The sequence below is a fragment of the Uloborus diversus genome, chromosome 4 (assembly GCF_026930045.1).
Source record: "Uloborus diversus isolate 005 chromosome 4, Udiv.v.3.1, whole genome shotgun sequence".
In the NCBI taxonomy this organism is placed as follows: Eukaryota; Metazoa; Arthropoda; class Arachnida; order Araneae; family Uloboridae; genus Uloborus; species Uloborus diversus.
This window is the reverse complement of record NC_072734.1, coordinates 182003126-182026060: the sequence shown is the minus strand read 5'-3', so window position 1 is coordinate 182026060 and position 22935 is coordinate 182003126. Positions and strand designations below refer to the sequence as shown.

General features: G+C 35.9%; 1 protein-coding gene across 1 annotated transcript in view; it reads right to left on the bottom strand.

The window, feature by feature from the left end:
* Positions 1-823: 823 nt before the first annotated feature.
* The window catches only part of LOC129221036 (protein turtle-like), a 60997-nt gene continuing 38885 nt past the window's right edge, over positions 824-22935 (bottom strand). Inside the window, 4 exon segments of the mRNA XM_054855471.1 lie at positions 824-1030; positions 2892-3138; positions 16357-16548; positions 19800-19918. Of these exon segments, the coding sequence (XP_054711446.1) occupies positions 3106-3138; positions 16357-16548; positions 19800-19918 (344 nt within the window). The 3' untranslated portion in view covers positions 824-1030; positions 2892-3105.

The window sequence follows — 22935 nt, the reverse complement described above, 5'->3', positions numbered from 1 at the left end:
ATATTCAAAATTGAATTGCCTTACATGGAAATAGAGTGAGTATATTTTATAACTTTAACAAGGATAAGGCAATTCAACAAGGATAACATATTTGGTACTGTTATAAGGTGTTTTGTTCAAAAAATGATACTTTTACTAAAATGGAATTACCTGACCTACAATTGCCCCTCCCCCTCCAAAAGAAATAATAGCCTGTTTGATTTCACATTCATATTGTTAAACATTGTGATCAAAAACATACAAAAGTATTGTTGTTTTTAGTAAAAATCTCCTTCGGATTCCATCTGGTTTTCCGCATCTGTCGGCTCCTACAAAAAGTCTTCATTTAAATCTTTAAGTCTTCAAATGATCTTTTATCGGTGGTAGCTTGCGTTTTCAAGTTTTTAATGGGGAAGAGTTTTTTAGAAAATTGAAGTCAAATATCATAAATTTTTTGTCTCTGAAGTAATATACGTCTGGGTGTGAAAAGTATGGAAAAAAAAACAATAAAAAATAAAAAAATGTGTAACTCATTTTAAAATTTGCCATTTAGTTTTCTTCAAAAATGTACTTTTTAGTTAAAAGACATTTTTGAAAATATTTTCCATTAAAAAAAAATCTTGGACTTCTTGGACTTCGATATTGTTATAAAGATATTGCATCTCAGTCAGTTTCCTAAAGATCTGTGCATACTTTGACTGCTAAACTATCCATTTTTCAAATATTCCATTCATAGTTATTAAACATATGCTTATTTATTAGTTTATATTATTTGGCTGACACAAAACATGAAGAATTGAACGATTGAACAATGTACAAAATATATTTATTCACATTTCTTTTTAAAATGGGAGACATTAAGACAATCTGCTTCATTATGAAGAACATCCATGCACTGACATCGTATAATAAACAGCAATTGGAATACAACTAGGATCTTGAATGGTAATGCATTTGTAAAGCAGAAATTGAGCACCGGTTTCATCCGCAAATAACACTTCCACTATTCACAAAAGCCTTTGATGAAACAGACATTTGTATTCAATCACAGCTATAAAGAAAAAGATATTTTAATAAACTAAAAGTGGAGCTAGGAATGATTTTTTTTTAACCTATGGAAAAAAAACCTGGGGCATTTTACAAACAAAAAATACATTATTAGTTTAGTGATTGCTTTCAAGTCTCAGAGTTTCAAATTCGATTTACTTAAGATCAAAAACTAATTTTCATGCTTTGTTTATTTACGGGAATCGATTAACTGTACTATGTCTTTTCTTACTACAAAGTAAAGCCTTGGTTATAGTATTGCATGCTTGCAATTTATTAAACCTGAAATAAGAGTGATTAAGCGTTTCACTTGGGCTAGAAGACACATAATTTTAGATTCGTTAAACGGAATAGATTGGATTACTTTTAAAAAAGTTTTTTTATTGCGTCAGCACATAAAGTGGAGCAAGTGCGAACAAGTTTGAATCTTTAGATAGATACTAAACCACATGGAAAAAAATTCTAAAATTATTTTCTTCTATGGTTTTACTTACTGATAATGTGTAAGTTGAACTTCCGTGAGTCCGTTTCTTCGTCAATTTATACTATGTACCAACCATTGTAAAAAAAAAATCACAGACTTAGGACCTATGCATCTTAATTGTCATTGTAAATTATGTTTTACTTAAAAGATAAAAAAACTTCAATAAAGTTAACTACGACCTTGTGATCTTAAAGTATATGTCAAAACTGCTACATTTTTTAACGTAGATACTGTCAAGTCCTATAATTTTACTGAGTTATGAAATCGGCATTGAGAAAATATTTTTTTTTGTTTCCGAATATGGCGAGGCACATTTGCCCAACAATTATTTATTAATGTATTAATTACATTTCCATAAAATGTTGGTTTGAATATATCCTTAAATTGAAAACTATATGATGAAATTCCATACTGCGTTTATAAAACTTTATATTTGCTTTAATTAGGATTGTTGTTCTTTCGTAGGATTACAATATAATCCTCTTTATCTGGTCTTACCCCCATGTCCCCCCCCTTTCGACCTTTTACCACGAAAACTTCGGTTGGCCATATAAACTGAGAAAGATGATAGGTTCATGCCAATCAAACGGGAATATTTTTATTGCATATTGGTAACCAAAGACGTAATTTCTTAAGCCTTTCTCCAGTCGATAAGTTTTCAAGAGAAAGATTTTCAAGAAATAGAAAATTAACAGCGTCTGTATCGTGCGGCAATGCAGCATGTAAAATATCCCTAGAATATTTGCTTGACTTTAAATATTCTTGTAAAAATTACATTTCCAGCGCATTTTCGAAATGAGTGCATGCTCAGTGCATTATCATAAAATGAGACAGATAATGGATTCTTGTCCATCAACCGGGGATATTTTTATTGCATATGAATAAACAAAGACGCAGGTTCGAGCTTTTTGCAAATTAGTGGATTTTTTTTTAAGAAACAGAAAACTAACAACGTTTATGTTGTATGGTAATGCAGCCTGTAAAAGATCCCTAGAGTATTTGTTTGGCTTTAAATAATCTTGGAAAATTTAAATTCACAGAGCATTTTCACATCGTTAAAGCTTAGGTGCATATCCATTTGGTGGGAAAATGGCGTCAAAATTCTCGTGGTTATCGTGTCTCATGAAATAATGGTTGACGATATCTGGGGAATGTACTAGTTAAGCAAAATCAGAATCGAACAAACGAAGTTTGCGATAAGGAAAACTTTTTAAATTTTAATATTCATCCCATTGAGTTTAAAATAATGAAATACTTCAACAATCGCTGCACTAAAATGTTATTATTGAATATTATATTTTTAAATACTTTAACTTTTTTAAAGTGTTCTTGGAAAACAATTTTTAATAAACAAATGCCAAACAATTTTACATGCTTATACCTCATAAGGCACAACGCACCAATGTTTCTTCCTGGTGAAGTTCTTTTCTGTCATTCCGCTGACTCCTTCGCTCTCTTTCCAGTAAAGCTTCCAATATCTTCAGCTGTGTCGAATAATGAACGAGGTACGTGACGAAGTGGCAGTGTGATCAATTTGTATTTATGGATAGAGGACGAGGCTTGAAAAACAACAACCGCCTTCAGCACTTATGAGCCTACACTGAATCTGTTCGATATGTTTTGCCACTCTAAAATGAAATTGAAAATGTACATTGCTTTGACCGTTTTTTAAAGATACAAATTATGTATTTTTTTATATTTTCTACCCCCGACACACGAAGGAAGGGGGTTTAAGTTTGACGTGTCTGTGTATCTGTGTGTCTGTCTGTGGCACTATAGCAGTGAAAACATAGTTATTATTATTTTTTTTTTTCATTTAATACCAAAACTATTTTAAATATTTTAATAACGGCTAAGCCTTTATTCACGCTTTTGATAACCAAATTTATTGTTGCCAACAGGCAAATACAACGCAATTATTTACATTTTTTATCTGTTGAAAGTTTCTATTAGTCAACAAATAAAATACTTGTAATTGATTTTTAATGGTAAAAGGCTTTTATAAGGATTTTCATTTTTCCCTCTTGATTCTACAGTTGCGTCTCAGTTGGGGGGGGTTTACAATTTTTAATTTTATCGTTGCTTGTTAAATACCATGTATCACATCAGCTTTCAAGATAATAGTCTTGAATAATTAAAAAAATAATTACAGCAAATATCGTTACTACGAAATAGACACTTTAGAAAGGGCTCCTCATTAATGGAACCAAACTAGTTTTACATTGACGTTCGTTGTAGCGGCATTGTAGTGAAATCCCATTTACTGTAAAAGTTAAACATCGTCATCAAGTTTAAACAATGAAGGGGACACAAGTTTTGTTCGCCGTATCTTAATTTTGTTTAGTATTGAAATTCACGTAATATAATGAATATTCAACTAGGGCTAAAGATGTATTTCGTTGAAGTCGATATGTCGCTGTTTTGGTATTCGTTGTAGTGGGGTTTCACTGAATTATCATTTTGTACTTTCAACTGTAAAATTAGTAGCAATTATTCTACATTAAAATAAACTAAGACTATTTACTAGTCAATATCATTTCGAAACATGTGCAATCGTGGAGGTAATTGAAGCCAGTTAATTGTGAAAATTAGATCAAAAAATTAGATAATTTGAACTTGGCGTGAGATTTTTTTTTTTTTTTTGGAAAACGTAGGTTATAAGTTCAACAAGGTAGAAAAGCTAAAACCCATCTGTCAAAAATCATAGGAAAAAACAATGTTTTGAAACCTATTTTTTTTAACGGTTTAATGCTTGAATATATTTTAAGTGGAATTTGCTTTACATCTAACTTTGAAAACCACGTTAAATGAGTTGAATGGAAATTAGGCTTTGACCCTACTTTGAAAATTCTTCTACTTAACGTTCTGTCATACGCCACTTCCTGTTGAGATTGGTTGGTTCTATGTTTTTTAATGGCGGAAGAGCCTTCATGTCCTATACTGCAGTAAAGTCATATGAAGGTATTCTTTAATATAACCCGAGTAGCTCAATGCGATAAAACAAGAGTTCATTTTATATAAAGTATATAGAGCCCCTCTTGAAACACATAAAGAAATAATTATATAACAAACCAAAAAGAAATATATATATATTTTTAAATATAAATCATGCTCTGTTTATCTGTACTACTGATGATAGCAGGTACACGGCAGTGTCTCCAAAAATGAATTTTTGAGATTTTTATAAAGAAACGCAATTTTGATTCTGTAAAAACACCAGTAAACTTGAAGAATTTCGTGTAAACCAAAAATGCAACGTAACAACAAAATTAGCTTTAAAATTGCTATTAAAACATAAACATTACCAGATTAAAGATGGGTAGATGTCACTTATTAATGACATACTGCTGCATAATCAAGTGTTAGTGATGCAAATACAGTAGGCGCCGCTTAATCTGATCACGGTTAATGTTATCATTCGCTTAATGTTATCGGACTCACGAATTTCCGGAACACTTGTATGTTAACACACGTTAAAAAAGTCGGATATTGTAATCAGCGTCTTCGTTTATTGTTATCACTTTTTCATAAACTTTCAATTTTTCCCCCGTTTTTCTTCCTCAATTAACATAAATACATAGGAAATCCCTGACGAGACTAACTTTCTGTGTAGCATTTTGTGGTTTTCAATAGCAGTTCAAAATTTTTCTAGGAATGAAGCTACAGAAAGTTCGCCCCCAGTGACCACAGACTCCCCCTAAGAAAACTTTCTTTTGCACCTAAAAAATCAGTCGCTGGACATGTTGCAGGCATTGATATAGGACCTCCATTGTTGCCATACTTTGTAAACTATTAAAGAATTGTGTCGAGATTGAAAACAAAGCGAAGTTAAATTAAAATTTAAACAACAAGCAAAACGATGCTGGAAAAGATAGAAAAGCTGAATGTGCTTTAAAACTGGTTTACGAATGTCAGGGAAAACGGTCATATTTTATTTCACCTATTACTATGTGATTAAAAATTGAATAATTTAACTTTAAATTTTTATAATTCAGATATTTCCATTCTGTTAATTTAATAATTTATAATTTAAAACTGCGTTCATTTGAGTCATTGCGATTTTAATTTGAGGTTGCCAAAAAAAATGCAAAAAAAAAAAAAAAAAAAATCATTATTTTGTGTCGCCTGGATTCTTTTCGGTTATATCGGTATATTGTTATCAGTCGCTTATTGTTATCAAATTGTATTTGTCCCAAAGTGACCACATTAAGCGCCGCCTACTGTAGTCATTCATTTTATAGTAAGAGGAATATTTTCTGTTAATTTTAAAATGTTATTCATTCAGCCATTTATTACTTCGCTTATCCATATAAATAAATAAATAAAAGCAAAAAAAATTTAAATAATGAGATTCAGAAAGAAAAGATACTTGATTGCAGATTTTTAAAATTTAGCCATCTTCAGGCAGTGGTATACTTAGCAACGTCACAGCACTAGTTGCATGGAACCGCGGAAGTCTTAATTGAACTTTAAATTGCTTTATTTACAAGTAACTAAAATAAAAAAATTTAAAAAATCCCCGACTGGGTCTTAAATGTAGAATCAAGAGGAAAAATTAAAAATCCTTTTTAAAGCCTTATATTATTAAAAATCAATTACAAGTATTTTATTTGTTAACAAATAGAAACTATCAACTGATAAAACTTTTAAATTTTTGGTTTTAATTTCCTTGTCGGCCAAAAAGGCTTAGCCGTATTTAAAATATGCTTTAAAAAGCGTTATAGTTCGAACTCTATGTAACATGGAAGTTCCAAACACATTCTATCAGTCGCAGAAAAAAATATTTTCTATTTTAGGGTACTAAATTTTATTTTTTTAGCCTACTTTCCCAGTAAAAGTCAGAAAAAGAAGAAAAAAGCATGAAAGAAGGCTTAATGCATCTTAAAAATATCGCGAAGAACAAAAAAAAAATCAAAAATAAGTAAAATAATTAAATAAATATTGAAAAATTAAAAATTGGAAAGTAGGGTATTGAGATGGGGAAAAATGTCTGTCGGTCTGTCTGTCTGTCGGTCTGTCTGTCGGTCTGTCTGTCTGTCCCCCCCCCCCTAATAACTTTTGAATGAATAGTCCGATTCGAACAAACTTTTTTTTTTGTTCGAAAGATCTCGGCGAGTACACCTCATTCCCATATTTCACTTTTTGATTTGAACTATTTTTTGTTCAATTTTGAACAGTTCAAAAAAATTTAACATTAGCGCCTACGGGGAAATTCAAGGCAATTCCGAACTGGGAGGCGAATTTGCTTCAAACAAACTTTGTAGGAAAAAGCTTTTGATGAAAAACTTGTATATAAAATATCTTTTTGATTTGAACAATTTTCCGTTCAATTTTGAACAGTTCAAATCCCTTAACATTAGCGCCTACGGGGAAACTGAAAGTCAATGTAGATTCCGTACTTGAAGGCGGATTTACTTCAAACAAATTTTGTTGGAAACAGCTCTTGACGCCAAACTCCAGACCCCGACTCCGAGAATTTAGGGGCACCTGACTCCGACTCGACTCCTGTGTCCGATAATCAATCGGACTCTGAATCCCCGACTTCGAGTCTGACTTCGTGGCTTTGGCAAAAATTTATACTTGGAGGACAGATGACTGACTCCGATTTTTGGATATTCGACTCCGACTCCTTTATCCCAAAATGAGATTGGCTCCTCAGCTATGGTTTTAACTGTGAACTAATTATTGTTGATATGACTTGTTTTTATTTTCACGCTAAAGTTTTAATTTAGGCATTCAGTTTTCGGCGAATAAACTCGAAGTCATTCATGTTTCTACATAAAGATATACGCAGACGATTTTTTTTTTTGACAATGATAATTATTTCTTTTAAGTTGACATTTTATTGTTTTTATTTATTTTAGTAATTGCATTAATTCATTTAAAAAATTATTTTTGGAAACAGGGGAAAAAGAAACGATTTTTTAATATGATGTATTTATTTCAATAAGCTTATTAATTTTAATTATTATGTTTTCGTTTTGAAAACTGTTAAAGAATTTTTTTTAATGGAAAAATGTGTATTAGCTGCTTTGTTTGAAAGGTGCTTTTTTTTTTTTTTTAAAGATGAGTGAGGAATATTTTATTCCTAGAAATCAGCTTATGATATTAAAAAAATATGTTTGAAACAATTTGCGATTTTTGCTATTTTTGAGAATATTGATCAGGTAGTAGAAAGTAGTATGGGTATATGGGAAAGTAGGCTCGTTTAGTTCTGGACAGAACTTCTTGTTACATATATTTTTTCTGCAAAAATCACGAAAAGCTTTTTACAGGTTTTTACTTAATATCTTCGTTAATGTCATCCGAAGACGCAGCCTAGCACTAGAACGACTGACATTTTCTGTATACCTAGAAAGACTGAAGGGGCCAGTGTGGCCCCTACCCATTTTTGGGGTGAATTATTTTTAAAAATTCTTCCTGAGTGTGTCCACATGCTCAATGCACCTTCTTTCATGACTAAATAAAAACTTAGTATGCAATTATTTGTAGTGTTTCTCTCTATACTGGCCAAAAGCTTGGATCAGTTTTTCTTTTCAAGAGCAATGGCTACCATTAGGCTGGTAAGCAGTCAGTACTGTTTATAGCATCTGGATATCCGACTGGCTGTATAAAGCGAAAGTTACAGGTTAAACTAGAGAGAATGGCCTTTTTTTATGCTAGAACAATTAGGAGAAAGGAAAAAAGAATTTTTTTTTAATTGTAAGAAAGCTTAGGGGCCACTGTGGCCCCTCCCGTCTTTCTAGATATAAGGATCAATATTTACAGTACTATGAGGCGTATGATAAAACGATTAAACAAGCATTCAAATAGTGTCATATAATGAAAAGTCAGGAAGTTACATTACGTTCCGTTAGACATTATCCGAGTTATTAAACAACAAACTATGCGAGGGGCCACACAGGATCTCCGTCTTTCTAGTGCTAGACAAAAATACTCTCGATCAAATCTCCTTTCAATTTTTTTTTCCAAAATCGGCCTACCCGTTTACGCGCTAGCGGGCCACAGACAGATACACAGACACACACACACATACACGTCAAACTTATAACCTCCTTCCTTTGTGTGTCGGGGGTTAAAAATGAATATTTTTAAATGAAAAACAAAAATAAACTAAAACTGAGGTACAAATGTCTTCAGGATCGTGCTGAAACGGTAAACCCCGTATGTATTCTGGGGTATCCCAAACTAAAATTTTTAGGAGGGCAGAAATTCTTAATTTTTTAAATTGAGCTAAAAATGTGGCCAAATATTAAAATTAAGTAATGCTCGCATAAGTACATCTAATGAAAAGGAACATTAGAGCGTTTTAAGATTAGAATATTATTACGATGGCGGCAGAGGGCACGCGACATAGGCTCCGCGAAACGAACTCTCGTGACCAGAGACTTTGAAAACAATAACATACCGAACTGTAAGCGTCGGGCGCGAAGTGTTATGATGAAAATATGTTAGTTTTGTGAATATGTATGTAGACATGTGTAAATAGTTTTGTGTGATTATTAAAATACACGTGCTGTCTTCCATAGTAGGAACATTCCTTTACGTGCATATTCATATCGATCATCATCCACTGAATTTGTTTTTTCCACTGCGAAGAACCACTAGCGAACAAGCCTAATAGGTAAGCAACCTTGTTCTTACCTAGTTATAAATTAGAATCGTATTTGCATTATATTGTTACAAATCCTGTAAATAGTAATTGCTGTAGTAAAGTAACCTGTAAATAGTTTCCCGTAATGAATATACAACCCCTTTTCATATGACTAAAGTATACGATCCCCATATTTCCTTTTGGTTCATTGATAAAATTTGATAACGGTCTACTATTTTCCAGAAGCGTGTGGAATATTTGAGAGATTTCTTTTTGGTGTGTATATAAACCGTTACGCTGGATAAAGAGGGGAGTTTTCGATTGAGAATTTGTTCTGAGAGTGTATTAGCTCTGTTTATTGCGAGGCATTTCGCTGTGTTGTTTTCGTATTTGGAAGTAAATACGTGTGTAAACGTTGAGTTTACGGTGTTGTGTGATAATTGCTTAATTGCTGATGAATAATTTAGCAGTTGTTGACGATATTTCCTGTACATAGTGTAAATAAATTCTCTGTGTTTTTGATCAAGAACTGTGTCGTCCTTTCGAGAAGTTGGAAGCCGCACCGAATCCGTTACAATTTGGCGCCCAACGTGGGGCTACTTCTGGACTTTCTTGGAGTAAGTGTGACTTTGGACATTTTTTTCATAAAGACTTTATGGCGGCTAGTCAAGACCAATTAAAAAGTGATTTGACTGCAAGTTTTACTGCAAATCAAGAACAATTGAAAAATGAATTAGCGACTAACCAAGAACTGTTAAATAGTGATTTAACTGCTAAAATTACTACAAGTCACGATGAAATGAAAAGTGACCTAACGTCGATGAAAACCATGATGGAGAATCAACTAACCGCCATGGGAGATAAAGTCGATGCTCTGGCAGAAAAATTTGATACTGTGGAAGAGCGCATCGCCAATATGGAAAATAAGTTGGAAGAAGAAGACAAGAAATTGACTTCATTTAAGGAAGAAATAATTAAGGACGTGGAAAGGAGATTGGCGACCGCGGAAAGCAGCTCTGTACAGTTTGGCGCTCCCACATCTGTTGCTCGATCGTCAATTAAACTGGCCACATGTGATGGGAAAAATTCGTGGCAGGTGTACAAGACCCAATTCATGATAGTGGCGGAAGCGAACGGATGGGACTCTGCTACCAAGGCCTGTCATTTTGCAGCATCCCTGAGAGGTGACGCAGCGGACATTCTTCAGACCCTTCCGGACAGCCAGCGCCAGGATTTCGCCGCCCTCACATCTGCGTTGGAGCTTCGCTTCGGTGAGAAGTGCCAGAAAGATTTCAGCCGACTCCAGTTGAAGTCCCGTTTCCAGAAAACCAGGGAAACCCTGCAAAAGCTAGCGGCGGACGTCGAGAGACTGTCTCATCTTGCTTTTTGCGACTGTCCTGCGGATGTTCGAGACAACCTGGCACTCAACTACTACATCGACGGGGTTCGAGATCCGGAAATCCAGAAAGCTCTACGGATGGCGGATGTCAAAGACCAGAATTCTGCTGTTGTGTATGCGATGAGATACGAGGCCGCCCAAGAAGCAACCCATGTGGATCGCCATCTAATCCGGACTCAGGAAGCTGATGAGTCTGATTCCAGGTCGTCCCACCTCGCTGAACTTGAGAGACAGCTCGGTGACTTAGCAAGATATCTGAGCAGCATAACAGCCCAAAAGAAACAAGAGCAGAAGTGCTGGAAATGCGGTAGTGAAGGACACCTGCGAAGGAGTTGTCCGGCTCGCCAAGCTACGCGAGGGAAAGAAATCACCACCACCAGAGCTCTGCAGATTTCCTCTACCAGTAGTGGCAGTGATGGACTTTTCATTTACGCACATGTAAATGGGAATCCTTGAAAACTGATTGTCGACACTGGAGCCAATGTGACAATCGTAAGGACAGATGTGGCTCGTGAATTTGGATTGAAACTGTTGTGGACATCGCCACGCGTAAGTCTCCAGACTGTGACAGGTGACAAAATTGAGATTGAGGGTAAAGTGGACTTGGAAATAGTGTTTGGGAATGCCACCTACCATCATACGGCATTCGTTGCTGATATCACGGACCCCTTCGTTCTCGGGTTGGACTTTTTAAAGAAGTATGACTTCAACCTCGACTTCAAGACTAATGAGCTGCACTCGATGAGAGAAGACATAGCCGTTTTCCCCGCAGAAAGTGATGTAAAATCCGCTCATCAAATAATAGCCCAAACATATTTATCGATTCCCTCAAGGTCAGAATCATTAATACCTGGCTCCATTGAAGAAAGCAATAGTTTTCGATTTGGACTCATTGAATACCCTAACCTAAGCAATAGCCTAAAAGGAGTGCTGGTAGCATCTACGCTTGTGGACCTTTCTAAGGATGTAATTCCTGTGAGAGTCGCCAACGTGAGTGAAAGGCCAAGGAATATCCGGAAAGGTGAAGTGTTAGCAACTTGTACTCCAGTAAACTGCATCATTAGGAGAATCAATTCCCCCAACACTGTGTCTTCTGAGTCCTTGAAATCGAAGTTAATTGGGAATGCGCCATTATCGAAAGATCAAAGAACTGCTGCGGAACAATTGGTGGACGATTTCAAGCATCTGTTTTCATCTACATCGGAGGATGTTGGCCGTACGAATTTAACGCAGCATAGGATCTACACTGGAGAACACCCCCCTATTAAACAGCATCCAAGACGACTACCGTTCGCCAAGAAGGAAGAGGTTGAGACCCTCCTGAAAGAGATGCAGGAGAATGATGTCATCGAACCCTCGTCCAGTCCTTGGGCCTCTCCCATCGTCTTGGTCCAAAAGAAAGATGGCTCCACCAGATTTTGTGTCGATTACCGGCGGCTGAATGAAATCACCAAGAAAGACAGTTACCCTCTTCCACGGATAGACGACACCTTGGACATTCTTTCCGGACACAAGTGGTTTTCGACCCTGGACTTGAAGAGCGGCTACTGGCAGGTTGAGATACACCCTGATGACCGAGAGAAGACAGCGTTTATAACTGGACAAGGCTTATGGCAGTTTAAAGTGATGCCCTTCGGCCTCTGCAATGCACCAGCTACGTTCGAGCGTCTTATGGAGACAGTGTTAAGAGGACTTTCCTACGAATCCTGTCTGGTCTACTTAGACGATATCATCATCGTGTTACGCAGTTTCGAGGAACATCTGGCAAACCTTAGGAAGGTGCTGCAAAAGCTTAAGGAAGCCAATCTGAAGTTAAGCCCGTCCAAATGTAATTTGTTCCGCCGGGAAGGGAACTACCTTGGTCATATCATCTCTTCTGAAGGTGTACAAACCGATCCAGAAAAGGTATCTGCGGTCAAGAGTTGGAGTCGTCCCGAAAACATCCATCAGCTGCGAAGTTTCCTGGTGCTCTGCACGTACTACAGGAAGTTTGTAAAGGATTTTTCCAACATTGCACGACCTTTGCATAAGCTGACGGAGAGCAAGCAAAAGTTTGAATGGTCCAAAGAATGCGAAGATGCATTTCTACGACTGAAGGAGGCTTTAACATCAACGCCTATCCTCGCCTATCCTCAGTCTGAAAAAACCTTCATCCTGGACTCTGATGCGAGCAACGAGGGCATCGGAGCTGTTTTATCCCAAGAAATTGACGGAAATGAACATGTCATCGCTTACTGGAGCAAATGCTTATCAAAGTCGGAGCGAAATTACTGCGTCACCAGAAAGGAGTTACTGGCCATAGTGAAAGCTGTAGAACACTTCCATCATTACCTCTACGGCCGAAAATTTCTGCTTCGGACAGATCATGCCTCGTTAACTTGGCTTTTGAACTTCAAGAATCCAGAAGGCCAGATAGCCAGGTGGATACAGCGGCTCCAGGAATATGACATGGAGATCAAGCACCGAAAAGGGTTATCTCACGGTAATGCTGACGCTTTATCAAGGAGACCCTGTCCTGAGTACTGCCACTATTGTTCCGGAATCGAGAAAAAGTATGGAACGACTAGCCCTACCGCCTATCAGGTGACAGTGACTCCAATATCATCAGAACCTGATCCATGGAGTGACGTCCAAGTTCGAAAAGATCAACTTGAAGACCCCGATATAAAACCAATTTTGGAGTTCATGGAAAGTGACAGTCGGCGCCCTAGCTGGCAGGACGTTTCCATCTTCAGCCCTGCAACAAAAAGATACTGGGCTTTATGGAACTCACTCCATTTACGGAACGACGTACTGTACCGAAAATGGGAATCTGATGACGGCAAAACAACTAGGTGGCAGTAACTACTTCCCCGATTAAGGATTTCAGATGTTCTGAAAGAAATACATAGTAGTGCGACTGGAGGACATTTTGGTGTCTTGAAAACCCTCAATAAAGTTCGGGAGCGCTTCTTCTGGAGCAAGGCGAAGGATGATGTGGAGAAGTGGTGCCATTCTTGTGACGCATGTGCTGCTCGTAAAGGACCGAAGAAGAGAAGCAGAGGGAAGCTACATCTGTACAACGTTGGAGCTCCTTTCGAACGAATTGGGATCGACATCCTGGGTCCTCTACCAAGAACTGCTGATGGGAACAAATACATTCTTGTTTCCATCGACTACTTCACCAAATGGCCCGAAGCGTATCCCATTCCAGATCAAGAAGCTACCACCGTAGCAGAGACTCTAGTCCAACACTGGATCTCGAGATATGGAACACCTTTGCAGATTCATTCCTATCAAGGGAGGAATTTCATCTCTGCTGTGTTTAAGGGCCTATACCAAATTTTCGGAATTGAGAAAACTAGGACAACACCACTACACCCACAATCGGACGGCATGGTGGAGAGATTTAACCGCACAATCCTGAATAATCTCTCGCTTATGGTCTCCAGGAATCAACAGGATTGGGACAAGAAGCTACCTTTGTTCCTGCTGGCCTACCGCAGTGCTGTCCACGAGACTACCGGATATGCCCCATCTCAGATGCTCTTCGGACGAGAGCTTCGGCTACCTTGTGATCTCGTCTTCGGTCGTCCTCCGGATGCGCCTGCATCGCCTGAGGAGTACATCCAGGATCTCCAGGCCCGGTTGGAAGACGTTCATAACTTCGCACGAGAGCGAATCAACATCGCGGCGGAGAAGATGAAGACCCAAAACGACATAAGGTCTACTGGACATGAATTCAACGAAGGCGACAAGGTTTGGTTATGGAATCCCATCCGACGGAAAGGTCTGTCACCCAAATTGCAGTCGCATTGGGATGGACCCTACAAAGTCCTTAACCGACTAAATGACGTCGTAGTGAGGATCCAAAAATCACCTAATGCAAAACCTAGGGTTGTACATTATGATCGGTTAGCCCCATACTATGGCCATAGTTCATGAGTATTACGTAAACAACCATGGTTGACAACATAAAAGTTGTAGATAATTTTTTTGCTTTTAATGTTTAGTAATATTTCTTGTTATTATTGTGTTTCCTATGCATTATTGGTTATTATTTAATGTGTGTATTTGTGAACTTGTGATAGAAGTTTGCACCCTTTCTGGGGATTGTACTGCCCGGTTACAAATCCTGTAAATAGTAATTATTGTAGCAACGTAACCTGTAAATAGTTTCCCGTAATGAATATACAACCCCTTTTCATATGGCTAAAGTATACGTCCCCCCTATTTCCTTTTTGTTCATTGTTAAAATTTGATAACGGTCAACTATTTTCCAGAAGCGTGTGGAATATTTGAGAGATTTCTTTTTGGTGTGTATATAAACCGTTACGCTGGATAAAGAGGGGAGTTTTCGATTGAGAATTTGTTCTGAGAGTGTATTAGCTCTGTTTATTGCGAGGCATTTCGCTGTGTTGTTTTCGTATTTGGAAGTAAATACGTGTGTAAACGTTGAGTTTACGGTGTTGTGTGATAATTGCTTAATTGCTGATGAATAATTTAGCAGTTGTTGACGATATTTCCTGTACATAGTGTAAATAAATTCTCTGTGTTTTTAATCAAGAACTGTGTCGTCCTTTCGAGAAGTTGGAAGCCTCACCGAATCCGTTACAATATTTAAGAAGGTTGTGTTTTTTAAAAATATTGCAATTATGTGTCCAAATTTGCCTAATCGTCAGACGAAATTTTCCAAATGAAGAAATTGTTGGAAAGTCACAAGTTCGCTTGAACTCCCAATCGTGTGCCCCTGTTTGTGGTAGGTACAAGGGACCCTGGAGTACTAACTTAAAGTAATGCATTATTTGTATCTATCCTAGTACCCTAATGTAATGCATTATTTGGAATAGAACAGTAAAACCTTGTGTCAGCATTTCATTCTACAATGTGACCTCAACTCTAGTGAGCTCACATTTAACCTTGCTCGTCAGTTTTCGACAACTAATTAAGCGAGGCACTGCTCGTGATGCAAATCTGTTGATGAGTTGAAATTTCTCTCTCACTCTCTCTCTCTCTGGACAGAAGAGACTAATGATAACACAGGTGGAGTTGGAGATGAATGACCACCGGTTAATGGCTGATCGTTTAGTCACCATTTTTTTTCTTTGTTACTAGATATGTCTAATGGCGGCTGCTAATCTTGACCTTAATTTGCTCCATGCATAAATTATGTCCCACATATTTTTTAAATTTAATGCTTAGTACTTGTGGTAAAATGAGTTAAATACAGTGAAATCTAACTATCGGAACTCCGACTATTCGAATCGCTGATTATCCGAATCACTTTTAGAATTTCAGAAAAAAAAAACTGTAATTTCTTTTCCCGTTCAGCGATTTACAAAATAATGATTCAGTCTTCTCTCACTATTGTCCTTCCCTCCTTAAGGCCAGCGTAGGCACCGTGCGAATATCGTTGGGATGATGAATCACCGTGTCATAGGGCAGTTCTATTAATGGATTATTATGTGCTACACTTGCAAGTGCGTTTAACAAAAAAGCTAATTTTTGTACCTACCTAATATTTTTAACTCGCATTTTAAACATACATACAGCAATTAATTGAAATAGACTCGTTTCTGAGAAAGTCCATTTTTCCGCATTTTTGACTATCCAAATAGGATTTAATCCGAATTAATTTGGATAATTGGAATTCTATTGCATAACAATGATATTTGGTTCAACTGACTGTAATAGTCATAAAAATAATTGGAAACTAATCAAAAGAATCCAGATAACACAATTTGTTCTATAGAAACGTAGTAAAACAGTTGTTGACGTAGCGAAAGCCATTTTAAAACGTTTAAACGCGTGGTACCTGAGAAATCCTAATGCATTTATGTGCAATAAGTTTTAAATACTTTGTATGAATATTACCTTAATATTTTGGCCCATTTCAAAGTCTGGTGGAGGCTCTACTTTTATAAGGATTTTCTTATTGATGCTATTTTCTATAGTTACATCTCCAAGCATCGGACTTAAACTTGTAGTAGAGTCTGTTGGCTTTGTTAAAACGTTGTTTATGTCTGTTAGAGTCACTTCTACTTCCGTGTTTCCTTGGTGGATTTTCTGAAAAAAAAATTCGATGTAAGGAAGTAGGAAAGGTATAGAAGTCGTACAGCGACGACGCTAACATACAGTGGTGGTAAAAAAAATTGCATCACCGCGCCGCAAAGGGGAGGAACATCATCCCGACTGCATTCAACCCACAGTCAAGCATCCCGTATCCCAGATGATTTGGGGATGAAGTTCTGATCAAGGAGTAGGTGGGCATCACTTTGTGCGAAGAACAGTAAACGCTCAGGTGTATACTGGCATTTTGGAGGAGAAATTGCTTCCTACTATCCGGGATCACTTTACTTCAGATCCAAACTCATATTCCAGGATGATTCTGCTCCGTGCCACAGGGCAAAACTGGTAAGTAACAATTTAAAAACCTTTATCCTGCCATTAGATTTAAATTGACATGGGGTTAAGTATTTTTTTTTCTCTAAACTCACACACAGGTGCATAAATGGAAAAATGAGCATGGGGTCTGCAGTTTGCCTTGGCCCGGAACAGCCCCGATCTACGTAAACAATTATTGGATTCCTGCTGTTAAATGTTTATTTCGTAAGTTTTGCAGAATTTCACATACATTCATCGTTAATCGGTCGACCAAAGTTTCTCACATAATCCCATTGTTGTGAAAATGCGAGGGTGATGCAATTTTTTAACCAGCACTGTAGAAATAAAATAAAAGAAAGAAACTTAGTCGTTGAAAACTGTCGAACTGTAAAGGAAAATTGTGAAAGGCAAGGCTAAGAGAGAGAGAGAGAGAGAGAACAAACTATATAGGCAAACTTGGAGAAAATGTTTGACTTGCTCAACCTAGAAGTTAAGTGTTTCTATTAAGGAAAAAAATGGTCATGATCTACTCTATTTACATGCTTTAAAGTTTATGACTTACTTTCATTTGAAGTAAGCAGTATTTTACGAAATAATTTCAATTATTGTTGTTAAATTTAAGAGAAGGCACGAACTACAAAGTTTTACATTGATTACATTACTACCTTTGAACTAAAAGAGTAAAAGAAAAATTAAACAGTTTTTTTTATTAAATAAAGAACGATTTTCAGATTGTATTATTTAACTTTATTTTAACAACACTTATATTATTTTAATTATGTTTTCCTCAAAAGTTTTATCTATATTGTTTTAATTTCAAGAATCAATATGTAGTTTTGTAATGATAAAATATAAGGTTATTAAGAATTAGGTACTCTTCGTAATCTCCCAAAGTGATTATTCATTATTTTTTACGGAAGGCTTCGTTTTACACAGAAACTTAGTGTATCATTAATTTTACAGTTTAAATGCATTAAATATAAATTAACGTAATGATAAATTCCTAATTGCAAACGTGCTAAATATCTGTGAAAAAATGATAGCCTACAGTGTAAACGATTTAATAAATTCTGATTATTAAACTTTTGTTAAGTTGCTAATGGTAGGATTTGAAGCATATAAGTAATTTATCTACTTAAAGCTTTTTCATTCGTGATTTTTTTTATCATTTTTGCTTGAAAATTACTTAAGAGTTGTAGAATGTTTCTGTTTTAAATTAAAGTGTGATGGGGCAGTAAACAGAGGAATGCAAAGAAGTCTATCAATGATCATCTGAGATTAAAGTTCGTATCAAAACTATCGTGGCTTTGCAAGTATGACTTTTTCTTTGGAGGAGATAGGGGGGCTTTTTTTTCTGAAGCATAAATTAGCTATTGCTTCTTGTAGCATATACAGTGAAGCACCGTTTATACGTTTTTGAAGGGACTGTATGAAAAAAGAGTACAAATGAAAAAACGTATAATAGGTATAGATTAATGCGTATTAGACTCTGCAGGGACCAATTTTAAAAACGTATAATTGATAAAAACGTATAAAAGAGAAACTTATAAACGGTGCTTCACTGTATCATATAAAAAAAAAGAGTTCCAGAAGAGCGTTTCATTTGTTTCTCCACATACACACACATTGATACAATGAAATCTCTGTAAGTTGACCACTTGCGGTGCACTACGTTAGTGGTCAACTGATAGAGATTGATTTATATGATGTATAGGACTAATTCTGTACCTGAAAAGCACGGCCACGTAGAAAGGGAACGTAGACGTTACACAGGTGCTCAATATTACAAGCTTTATTGTATGTACAAAATATCTAAATCATTAACCATAAATCAATATAATTTTGAAGCTTGTTACATAAGATATTTTATACAGGGTGTTCCGTTTTAGACTGCAACACCTTTACTTTCGCAACCGTTAGTCCTAGATGTATACTTCCAATTGCAAAAATGTTCAAAATCAGATGCAGAGTTAAGATACTGAATGCTTGAAGCAAAAATAAAAATGAATCAAAAAATACAAAATTTAACTTTTTATGCGAGCCCTAGGTCCCCTAACTAATATTTAAAGAAATAGTCTCCATTGAAAACTATTACTGACACAAAAAAGTGTACACTTGTGCGACCAAAACTTAAGGAGATATTTCAATTCAAAGTTTTAAGGGACTATAACTAACAAAATTATAAGGGATTGGAACTTGTAGCCCTATGAGAAAAAATGACAGGACGTGAAAGTAAGAAAAAAAGGCATTTCTATGTTTCATTGCTGTTCAAAAATAAATGCAAATGTTATGCCGTGATACGCAAAAACACACAGCAAAACCTCGTACAATTTGAAAAACTACTCTATGCACAAATATAATTTCAAACACTTGCTAACCGCTATATTTCCCCCCAAAAGGTGTTACTGACGGCGAGTGAAAAGTGGTGTAAGTCACAAAACGCTGCGTTTTATATCTCGGTAATTATTGGTCGTACTAATTTGAAGCTGTTTGAGTTGGAATTTTTTATTCATAGGAGAATATTTCGCAAAATATAAGTAAGAGGACCTGGGGTCCGTATCAAAAATTTTGTATTTTTTGACTCGTTTTTATTATTACTTCAAACTTTTAATATCCTAACTCTGATTTTGAACATTTCTGCAATTGGAGGCATGCATCTAGGACTAACAGTTGCGAAAATGAAGTTCTTGCAGGTTAAAGCGGAACACCCTGTATATAATTGTTTAATTGCATGAAATAGAAATTTGTGTCCTTCCATTGTTCATAAATAATAAAATAATAATAATAATAGAAAATAAAAATTTTTAGCCATTTGTTTCAGGATAAAGTTTTATAATTTTTTTTTTTTTTTTTTTTTTTTTTTTTTTACGGATTTACCAGAAGGTTTAGGCTAGCTACTTTAATGCATAGTGTATAGTGCCGTTAATACTTACCTTAAAACTCCAAGTTCGTTTCAACGATACTACGCAATTCCTATAATCTTCCTTACTTCTCACCGTGTCTGAGTGTTTCGATATTCCGCAAAGGCTGTCTCCATCCGGACTCGTATACACTGCAAGGGGAAAAAAACACAAAATGAAAGATTTCTGTTTACCAAAAATTGTTACCCAAATCCAAATATATTTATGAACAACTGCTTTTGTAGTATTTGATCTACACACAGTTGGCTCTCGGTTCAACGACTTTCTCTATTTAACGACTGCTTTTCACAGTCCCAGATGGTTCACTAAAGTGCTAAAAGCATTCTATTTACGGACGCTTTTTATTTACGGACGATTTTTTGTGGTCCCTTGAAAGTCGTTAAACAGAGAGCCAACTGTAATTAGAATTTTTCTCTGAAGCTTGGACAACTTCAATGGAAGTGTACCAACGAGGAAACTGCGAGAATTATGTGATAAAGAAGAAATAAAACTGTTAGCAATTAAAAAAGCATAGTCTTCAAATTTCAGGACTTGGCATGAAATCGAAGTTACCACGTGACTTCACTATTGCAAAACTGAGTAAATGGAAGGAACAACCCCAATTGTTGGCTTAGGATATGCTGAGGCAAAGATCTCAGGTTACATGGTTCAACTTCGACGAATAGGAGACACGTTTGATGTGAAACGAGTGGAGAAAACGTGATATAATTCAATACTTTCAAATCTATCACGTGAATTGAGATCCTTGCTTAAAGAAAAAAAAAGGTTTCACTCTCTCCACCTTTTATTCCTTCTCAATGGTTAAGACATCCGTCTGTAAAGCGTGTGAAAGATATATTTCGCATCTCACCGAAACTAGAAAAAAATGGGGACGTTTCTCAAAATTTTGTTCAAATTTAAAGACTGCATATTTCGATTACGGGGAGACGAAAGAAAATAATCGATACATCCCAAAACGTGTTTTGCTATACTCATTTGGTTTCTACTTATTTTTTTTTTCTTTTTCTTTTTTTCATTGTTACAATTTTGTTTGATTTCCTGGTAAGAACTTATTTCTCTTGACAGACAAATTTGACACATTAATTGAACTCATTTTTCCAGTTTAAAAAGTTGTTTTTAAATTTAGATGTTTATCATTGAAAAGAAATTTATATTTACGCAGAATAAATCAAATTTGTAAAACAAAGTAAAAGAAAAAATGTACGCTACTAATTTTTAAATTTAAAAACTTAATGATAATAATTGATATTCATTTCCAGTTGCTAACTAAACGCAATTGCAAATAATATGGATAGTTTTAATGAAAAGTATCATCCTTTCTAACTCCCTCACTCAAATTTTGAGTTTTACTACATCATTTTTTGTACAACTGAAGTATTGCTCAATTATCCAAAATTGCAAAGCAATAATTATTATGAAACGTTTTCAAATAAATTATTAAAATATTAACATTTTTTTCAAGATTTCTGCCACGTTAAGCAACATTGAATCATGTAGGAAATTGAATGTATTTTTTTTTTCCGTTTCTATAAATGAAGTGCACCTTTAAACAAGAAAAATAAAATTTTTAAACGTTTAAATAACCCTTTTTTTCTTTTATTTCAGAACATCATAACATTTGCTGTATAATTTATGATGATACATTTTATACACTACAAATAAGAATTCAAGTGCAGCTGCAAAGCAGTCATTTTTAGAAGTATGGAATTACAGTCAACATTTTGCAGTACTGTCAACTTATTTCTTTAGTATAAGTAGAAAACTGATATTATATATAGCATTTGTCCTTCTTATTTCCCCTTTTATTTTTAAGGCAATTAAGTTATCTAAAATTACCAGCACTCATTAGAAACACATTTGAAAAATTTTAATTCGCAAAAAGATTCCAGTTGCCTTAATGTATTCTGAATTCTGAATGTGCTCCGTTGTAAAGAAAGTATACTGGAATGTTTCAAATCCGTCCCGGGGTTATAATGAAAAGCGTTCCGAAAGTGTACTACAGTGGTGGTAAAAAAAAATGCATCACACGCGCCGCAAAGGAGAGGAATATCATCCCGACTGCATTCAACACACAGTCAAGCATCCCGTATCCCAGATGATTTGGGGATGTATTTCTGATCAAGGAGTTGGTGGGCTTCACTTTGTGCAAGGAAGAGTAAACGCTCAGGTGTATATTGGCATTTCGGAGAAGAAATCGCTTCCTACTATCCTGGATCACTTTACTTCAATTCCAAACGTCATTTTCCAGGATGATTCTGCTCCGTGCCAAGGGCAAAACTGATAAGTAACAATTTAATAACCTTTATCATAGACTTAAATTGACATGGGGTTAAGTAATTTGTTTTCTCTAAACAAGTTCAGAACGCAAGTTCAGAAATGGAAAAATGAGCATGGTGTCAACAGTTTGCCTTAGCTCGGAAACAACCCTGATCTACGTAAACAGTTATCGTATTCTTGCTATTAAATGTTTATTTCATAAGTTTTTCAGAATTTCGCATACATTCATCGTTAATCGGTCGACCAAAACTTCTCACATAATCCCATTGTTGTGAAAATGATAGGGTGATGCATTTTTTTTTTACCAGCACTGTAAATGTTTACTATTCAGGCGATTAGTTAAAGTAAAACTTGGGAACACATTAAAAAGTAGATCGGGGAAACATTTGAGAAAATCCACCAATGGATACACTTGAGAACAGAGTGGAAACATACGGACATACTTGTAAAATCAGCGCTCTCTTCACCAATATGATCCAAAAATTTGCGTAACAATTATTCATTATTAAGCGACCTCACGCATGTCTTATAAGAGTAAGAGCTCCGCCCCTGCTCGTTTCGCTCCTTGACCTCCGTTTGCCACCTGCTCTGATGCAGTCCCACCGCCGGGTGACATATCATGATTTTAATGCTTTTCAGTGCGTCAGGACATACATGGATGTCATCAAGGTATCCCGAGGAGTGGATAACTGGCCCTCTAAGGTTTAGAGCACTGAGCCAGGGCGGAATCGCTTTCTCCGAATGCCCTGTATCCAACGGTATAAGTAAGGACCTGGTTTACATTAATATTCTGTTGGAGAGCGCACATGTTTTAATAGTGTAAACGGCCTTCCCTTCTGAAAGACCGTCTCGATGAGGCTTAAAAGTTACT